Source organism: Montipora capricornis, chromosome 6 (assembly GCF_036669925.1).
Source record: "Montipora capricornis isolate CH-2021 chromosome 6, ASM3666992v2, whole genome shotgun sequence".
NCBI classification, from domain to species: domain Eukaryota; kingdom Metazoa; phylum Cnidaria; class Anthozoa; order Scleractinia; family Acroporidae; genus Montipora; species Montipora capricornis.
The window spans coordinates 3,569,878-3,578,887 of NC_090888.1; the positions used below are offsets into that span (position 1 = coordinate 3,569,878).

The following is a 9,010-nucleotide window of genomic DNA, read 5'->3' on the forward strand; positions in this document are numbered from 1 at the left end:
TATTTTGGGCTTTGGATTTCTATTTAAGTGATTTTTTTACGTGTTTTACGTCACCCTTGTTACTAATTTTAGCTAAAAAGGAAATTATAATATTTTCTTTCACTCAAAAGTCATTGAACCGCGCACCGGTGGCTCGGTTGGGCATCAGGCAGTCACGCCGGAGGTCGAGAGTTGACTTTCAAGTCTTCTCGGATAAGGCCAAGGACTGTAAACCGGAGGTCCCGTCTCTTAGCCCTTGTTGGAAATCAAATAGTATGGGACGTTAAAGAACCCACTCACTTCTCGGAAAGTGTAGGGAATGTTGTCCCCAGTGTTGTGGTCTGACCTAATCCGGTCGGGGGCATCTTTGTAAACTCCGTAACAAACAGACTTAACTATTAGAGTGTAATGTGAAGTGCTAGTTTTCTACCCATATGAACCATGTGAGCGTTAGCCCTACTAATAGAAATGGGCCCACACAGGGACAGGGGAAGACTCTAACCAGGGTGGGAATTGAACCCACGACCTTCGGGTTAGGTCACTGCTGCTCTACCGACTGAGCTACAAGGTCAGACGGGAGCAGGCCGTGGGAACTGAAGATTTTAAAGTCACGGCAATGAACATGTACAAGTACAAGGAAGGATTACGTCCTGCCGCTCCACTTTTGGCAGCGTTTTCAAATCGACCCAGGTTTCGCGAACGGTCTCGATCGGTGCCGTTTAAACAGAAGGCGTAACCACATCGAAAACGACGTGTTTACAAATGAAACGGCATTCGTGTAAACGCTGCCATACAACACTTGCAACATAAATTATGCACATTTTAAAAAAACATTCCCAGCAAGAAATAAAAAGCTCTGGTAATGATCCAGCAGCAAACGCACATTTACAGGGGAGCATTTATAATGATAATGCTTAACAAATCTGTTTGAAATTGAAAACGAATTTTAAATAGTCCTCAGAAGAATTTTGCTTATGTTTGCAATCCGGAAAATCCGTGAATATAGGGCGAACCCGCAACGTTTTCGTCATACTTCCAAAAGACAGATATTTACATATCAAAGCCACAAGCAAACAATTGTAGCGTCATGTTTAATCTTCGTTTTTCAGCGTAGTCAACAATGGACTGGTGTTAAAACGAAAAAGAAAATTGCTTAAACCACTTCATAAATCTATCCAGTGACTTTAAACTAATCGAATTTTATTCAAGGAAGGTCACCTTGAATGTGAGGTACGTATCGCCTTATTGTTCTTAAGAACGCGCATTTGTCTAATCGCGTTTCAGTGGTCTTTAATTTCTTTAAAAACAATTCAGTTTAACAGGAGAATATCTTAAACAAAATCCTTCAGTAAGGTATATTTACTGCAGATCGGAATTTAAGAGACGGTCGACGAATACCCTATCGAAAGCGAGCGTTGAGACCATGGCTTGATATTCGTTATTACAACTCAATGCACACTATGTCAGTAGCGGTCAGTAGTCGGCTAAGAGATTTCAATTAACCGTTTATTATTAAAGTTCTATACCGAATGAAATTACACGCTTGGCTTTCGACCAAAAACGTTTCAGCAAGGTGCAATTTACATTGAAACGTTACAAATGAGACTCCGTTGATCACTTATGAAAATTTCTGTTAATCGTTTACACATAAGTTGATCTCACAGTCTTCTTGTTTTAGTTGCTATCTTGGCTTTGCCAAGTGATTTATGATTGACGATACCCTCTCTTCGGGGCAATGATCTGATTCACGGGTTTGACGTGATGACGTCCATTTTCGAGGAGAAAATTTTAGAACTCTATTCAAATGCAAATTCTACCTTTTCTTTGATTTAAGTGCGACTGTGACCGAAAAATTAATTTTAATATTTACTTGTAGTTGCAAAACTATGTTAAAAAAAAGGTTTATTTAAGTATTCCATAGAATATCGCTGCTGAAGAGTTATTGGGCCTAAGCTTTTAAAATGTTAAGCTTTGCCGTGAACTTTGGTAACCTACCTTTTAAAGTGTTAATATTGTTTGTTGCCATTTTGATATTACAGCTGCATTATCAAAAAGTGTTTAAAATATATGTCTCTAAGCAGCTAGCGGTGTGGTGGGTGAGTGGCTAGAAGACGGTTTCAGTAATCAATTATCTCATTAATTAAGTTCGGGTCCCGTGTTCATAAATTTGGATTATCTTTTAAAAAATATATGACCATTTACCATCATCCATATCAAGCTTTCAGTCTTCTCTTTCGGAGCAAATTACGAATTAACGATAGTAGATAATTCAAGGTACAGAATGGGTTGTCGAGAGTAATCTCGGTTATCGCTTCACTAAAGGTTTTTAATTGAGAACCGCTGTATCAATGTCAAAATGATACAACTGGTACTGATACAACTGGATACTGTATGAAACTGTTAATATTGAAATTACAACTTCTTTTTTGACTTCTCTCACTGAACGTGACCAAAGGCTCCTCCAGAGTTTATAACATTGGGCTACTTTCTTATTTCCGTTTTCGACTGCAGAGAATACATTAAGATTGTCCAAAAGTTTTTCTTCCTTATTGCCTTTATTTTTTGTTCAATAGTTTCATTGAGGTGTACATGATGGCAACAATAACCAGGTGTCAAATTCAGAATGTTAAGTTAAGGAAAACACCGCCCCCTAGGATACCCTCAGGGACCACATCAGGTCAAAATGGCGGATTTTCCTCAAAAAATGAACCTCTTTCGGTGGCTGCAGCCCGCAACAGATTTGAATCAATGCAAAGTTCACCAAGAAAGACACTCACAAGGCGCTCGTCAAGTCAAGATGGCGTCAAGCCCTCAGAAGAGAATCATATGTCTGTATCTTCTGCCAGAGATAAATTTGAACAGAAGCAAGCCCCGCCTTGGAAGAAAGCCAATGGAAAACAAACAAGAGAATTGGAATCCTATGTTCAAACAAAGGACACTTCGTATAAGATTGAGAAAGACAAGAATTTTTCAGGAGGGGAGCCGAGACGAAAAAAATTACCTCCTCCTTTTAGACTCGGTCCAGCTCCCCAGAGAAAATCAAAACCGGAAAACTTGAAATACTTGCTTCGCAAGTACAAGGATCAAATAGTTTTATCAAACGGTACAAAGACAGCTGTTCCAACATCCACTCAAGGTATGATTAATTGAAGCACATGTTCTAGACTCTGACGATATGAAAAAGGTAACAGTAAAGGCTGGTTTACATATACGGCGCAAGCATAAGTAAGCAGCATGCGCAGGCGCATTAACTTGTTGTTAATTAGTGTCTTTTGTTCTAATGAAAGGTACCAATTATCAAAACGCTACCGCGTCTGCGTATGTTGCTTGTATCTATGCTTGCGTCGTATGGCAGTGTAAACCAGCCTTAACAATAGGCCTTATTCACGATAGCCGCCATGTTGGTTTTAAAATTGTCATGCAAATTAGCCATGTGTTATGCTGGGGCGCAAACAATGGAAAAAAGGCAAATTGCGGAAAATCGGTTCGTCGAAATATTGAAATAACATTGGTAAAAGTACATTTTAGAATTTAGAATTAAGTACCTTTTACAATAATTTTTTATATTTTGATTGCCTCCGACATTTTGACTTTCTACTTTGTTATCTGCCAATTTTTTACTAAAAAAACATCGAAGTAACTTGTGTAATCATTCTATTTTACTACTTAGGTGATAAACATTCAATGAAGGTGAAACAAATCATCTGTGTTCGTTATAACCTCTCGAACTTGTGTTGTTTGCCCCTTCACAAGTGTGTTGCTAATTTGCATGATAACAGCAAATCCAACATGGCGGCCATCTTGAATAAGGTCTATTGCTTTTAAGCTGGCAGCAGGGGCTAGGAGCATCCTGGGATAGCAACAGATCAGATTTTCCATCAATGCTCCCATCTTCTTTCACCTCCAATTGTATTGTTTACTCGTTTCTTTGGGCGAGCGTTTATAGAGACCACAGCGTAGAGCTCAGTCTGCCGATCACTCAGTCGTGGGTTTAAGTCCCGTCGTGTTTGAGTGGATCTCTAAACTGCGCTGATCATTCCAACTTTAAGTTCTTACTGTGCAATATTTTATTGTAGCATATAACGAAAGACTCTCTACTTCAAAAATTTGGTTTATCAACGGCTAACGCTCGAAACGTCAGCTTTTAGAATCTCTGTACGGTGGTCAATTTACATTATCAACTCCATTGATAAACCAAATTTTTGTATACTACTTCCCCACCGACGCAGCACCACAGTTTCTTTAGAAACTACCCCTTCACTCTCTACTTCATTTTGACACATCAATGTCTTGACCCACAAAAAGACCGCACTCAGGCAGATGCTTGAAAGGCGGTTATTGCTCCAAGGCCAAAGACAATGCTTCCTTTGTGCGAGAGAGCGTTGCAGTACAGGCAAATTGGGAGAAAATCTTAGCTACGGCTAGACTTCATACTTTTCTGGCTCCTCCATTTGCATTGCTTTTGACACATAACAATACATGACAATACCTACTTAAAGATAAACGGAAAAAAGGTCTTACCAAAAAGATCTCATGAAACCATTTTATTCCTTTTTGGTTGCTCGAGGGTGAATAGAAGTTGCTTATCGTCATTGACTCAGCCAATCAAAATGCCCGAAAAGCAGTATTCACTTGTGCTTTCCTTGTTTTACTAGGGAACCTGTTGCTGTGTTTTGTTCTTCTGTTTTTGCCCGAGTCGATTGAAGGCGTGATGATGATCACCTTCGAGTTAACCGGCAATTAAAACGCACGAAAAGAGTAATTTACGGTTCTCTTGTGCTATAAATTTATAGCAATTTTAGGGCGTGTTCGATTGACCGTATTGCAAAATAGGAATACACGGAATAGAAGTTAGAAATCCTTCGTTTTACGGAAATTCACATTAAAATTGTCAAACACCTGCTAGAATGCTATTTTAAAGATATCTTTATTATCCTTGTTGCTTCAAAACGCCAGACATACCGCGCTTTAAATCATCACTCCACCCATGTATTCTTATTCCGGAATAGGGTCAATCGAACGCACCCTTAACTATGATGAGCTTGCTCTGGATGCAAAGTGGTAATAGTCAAAAAGGGCGAAAAGACGAGCTGGCTTGTGACCAATTTTCTATCTAACAAGAACGAATACGATAGATCTTTATAAAATTTCATGGATGTTTTTGTCGAAGAATTTAGCTTAGCCTTCCCACTAAAAAAATTGGAGCAATTGCAGAATAGCCGGCCCACCAAATGTCCTACTAAAAAAGCTATCAACGCGGTCCGCAGTCCCGAAGTCGATGAATGAAAAGAAAAGTGTTAAAGGGCAAGCTTCCAAACGAGTGCTTTCTTCTTCACAGATCTCGTGAAAAGTGTAGTTAACGAAACCGCAAAATGAAAGCTAACATTTTACGAGAATGCTAATGAGAATGCTAATTTGGTGGGCCGGGTATTCTGCAATTTAGCCAAAAAATTAACGTGCACAGGAACCCATGAGTAGTCGCCTCCCTGTTTTTAGAACTAACCCTTCAGCGGGAGAATCAGATTTACATCAATTTATATCAATTTGCACAATTTGCATACATTAAGAATAAAACAAAAATAGCAGTTACAAACGTTTGCTTGAACTTTGTAACTTTTAATAAACTTAACGTTTCGTGTGGTACATCATACGTCATCAGAAGTGATTATTATTCAATTACAGATAAATTTAAATTCAAATATACCACTGCAACGGACTGGGAACAAACGAATTTAAACGACAAGAAATACGCTAGTAATAGCGATAAAGTTTCTCACTGCCAACGTTTTCATTTAAGGCTGGCCTTAATCACGGATAAACAGAGACTCTTAATTTTACAATGCATGTTTGATCGACCAGTTGCTAAGATTTCAAAATGATCCCATTTTATTCTATGGTTGGTTAGAAAACATGATTGGCAATTGAAGATTCGTGACAATTTGTTGTTAGTGCTTTGCATACATTGTTTTTGCCATTTTTGTCTTCGCTTGACAATAACTTTGTTCTGATTGGCCATTCTGAACAGTGCGTGCAAAACCCCAGGGCTCGTGGCGTTCTAAAAATAGAAAGATACGCGCAGAGGTTGACTCATAGGGCTTGTATGGGGGAGGCAAGCTCCTACTCGTGGGCTCTTGACGTGCACACATTTGTCGGACGCATTTCCCATAGAAGGTCCAACGTGGGTACATAAGAGATCTAGTGAGTCAAGTGGCAAAGCTATTTAACAATTAGACCCGTAGCCCTTGCGGGCGAAGCCGAATGGGCTATTGACCCGTGGCCCTTGAGGGCGAAGGGTCTAGTTGTTTCAGTATCACCCAACTAGTCGGACAGAAAAGGCAATAATAAAGTTAGCAACTGCAAGTTGAAAATATATTAATTTGGAAATAAAACGAAAGAAAGCGTCACGCTTTTCGCTACTCGAGGACTATTACTAATAGTCCTCTAGTAGCGTAGCCAATCAAAATGCAGCATTTGCATTAGTCCACTAGTTGGGTGATACTAAAATGTATTATCCGACATTGTCCGAGGTTGAGAATTTAATAATCCGTTTAACGTTTTTCCTTTGCAGGTAATCAAGTTGAAGAATTTTACGAAGCCGTGTGAAAAACAATCGAGGGCAAGATTAAGCGTCTACTCTCAACAAGAATGGCGTAATCTTCCACTGCGATAAAATGGTAGTAATTTCCCTCAATCCTGGTATTATTTTTCATGCAGTACTATTTCTACGAAACAAATCATTTCTCATCCTGTTTTAAAATGCGGATTCGGTCGGAGTTCGTCCAAGAGACAGTCAAATTAATTTACACCAGAAAGTCAAAGGCTCCGTGATTAAGCTGTCCACAGCCACTGTGGACAGGTTCGTGTGGATTGTCGAGTGATCACATGTTCTGTGACCATTCAGGTTAACAGATTCGGCATATTATTAACAGCTCAATGCGCCGCAAACGACTGAGTTTAAATGACTAAGAACGAAAATGACTATTAGATGATTTGACGTCATGCATGGCCGCCATGTTAGAAGGCACGAATAAGGTCGAACAACATATCAATCATCTGCTTTTTTTTTCGTTCATCACTCAGCATTTGTGCATTTTGCCATCATTATTTGCTTTTTAGAGGTTAGTGTCAAACAACGTCTTCTAGGGGTCCGATTTCGAGGGGTAATCCTCTTGAAAAGGTCATCTTAGCATGGACTTTGCCCGTATATCTTTTATAAAACTACAGTTCAAGCCATTGTCCAGTACCATAAGCTCGTGACCTTGAAGAGTTTAACTCTGTTTCAGAGCTGGAGTTTAAAATTTTCCTTATTTGGATGTAACGTAGCTCTAGCATTTCTCTGCGAGTGCAGCTTCGATCTTATTTTTGTCCATATTTGGGCATAACATTGGTGTTCTAAAATCTCCAGCTTTGTTCCAAGGAAAAGAGTTGCAAGTTACACCCTTCAAGCTAATGTTCTTCTGCCAGTGCTAATTGTACTGTGACTGTTGTACAAAGAAGTAATTTAGACCGCGGAGTGGAGGGCTTGGTTGCTTTCAGCAAAACTCCCCACGGGAGTACTGTCTCACAGACTCTCTGAACATTATCCATTTGTCATGAGGAACAAGTGCTAGTTTCAATTTCCGCAGGGTTTGTTTTCGTTATATTGAATTTAATTCTACGTTCCGCCGATCACGAGGGTTACTGGCAATAAAACTGACTTTTATTATTTAGCAGATCGTGATTTTTACATGGAGCTCACATTTGCTCCCGTAAAGTGGAGATTATCATGATGAAACGATAACATAAAATTATGCGAAACCTCAAGCTTAATGTAGCTTTTTATATATCAGCCTTTTGGGAAATTATGATATTTTGTACTAATATGTAGTTTATAAACCTACACCAAAGAATAAATACAATTTAAAACTGTTTAACAATATACTCTCGGAAGGAAGGGGTGCGGCTTGTAGTTCCGCCGGGGTGCTTAACGTGTTTTTTCCACTATGCTTTGCGTAGGCCATTGGTTGCCTACGATACGATACGATACTAATAAGGAAGAAAACGTAATAAACTTTTACAGTTTTCTAACTTGCGGCCCTCAATAGCCAGATGTAATAGCTTAGAGTCCATTTTGTTGAGGAATAAAACCCGGGTACCCGGAGAAAAACCTTCGAATAAGGTTGGCAAAGCCCACATGCAATCGCAAAGGCGGGAAGCACAGTACTTAACCTTAACACTGTCCAATATGTTTATATGAATTATTACTCTCCAATATATACACAATGTGCCTTTACTTTTACATGCTTCCTGGTGTGAAATTTGTATTAGATATAGACTGTATTCATAAATGGCCGCCAAAAAATTATTCTTTTGTCTTTGTGCTAATCATCCTTACTAGCCTCACTTTGGAGCAAAATTCTTTTGAATTTTGTTCGTGCTAGCGAGGCTAGTTGAGGAGATTAGCATAAAGACAAAAGAATAATTACTTAGCCGCCATTTATGAATATGGTCTATTTCTCTGTTCATGATAACTCAGTTTGCAATCGGACCACGGCTGCTCCGATGACCTTCTTTCAGTTAACATATTTACAGTTAACGATATTTAAGTCGACATCCCAATGGAGTTCATTTGGATCTCTATTCGATTCCCGATTCCTTGTCCGCTCGCCAACTGAGCGATACTTGATGTTCTGGCGCCGGCGTCACCGATGAGAAATTACGGGAAGACAAACTGAGGGTCTTGCCAACAGTCCCCCCCCCCCCCCCAAAAAAAAAAACCCACGCTTCAGGCTACGAAACATCTCCACCAATGCGGTTTCTTGACGAAAAACCATCGCCATGCTTCTCGGAATTCCGTCCTTGATAACTCCATGTAACAGAAACAATGACCAAGCCTTGAAATGAAAACACACGTGATTGTAAACAAGATAGTGAAACAATCAGTGTTCCAACGATTGCCGCCAAGACCAGCGAACAGCCAGTTGAGACCGAGGCAAAACAGACACAGACACTGTTGCTCGGAAACAAAGTAATGACAATCGTTTGGTTGATT

General features: G+C 39.5%; 1 protein-coding gene across 1 annotated transcript in view; it reads left to right on the plus strand.

Moving 5' to 3' along the window:
* LOC138051215 (uncharacterized) overlaps positions 1 to 7,892 on the plus strand; it is a 9,844-nt gene extending 1,952 nt beyond the window's left edge. The window contains exons 2-3 of the mRNA XM_068897375.1: positions 2,553 to 3,115; positions 6,548 to 7,892. Coding sequence (XP_068753476.1) covers positions 2,553 to 3,115; positions 6,548 to 6,582 — 598 coding nt within the window. The 3' untranslated portion in view covers positions 6,583 to 7,892. The remainder of the gene's footprint in view (positions 1 to 2,552; positions 3,116 to 6,547) is intronic.
* Positions 7,893 to 9,010: the final 1,118 nt, after the last annotated feature.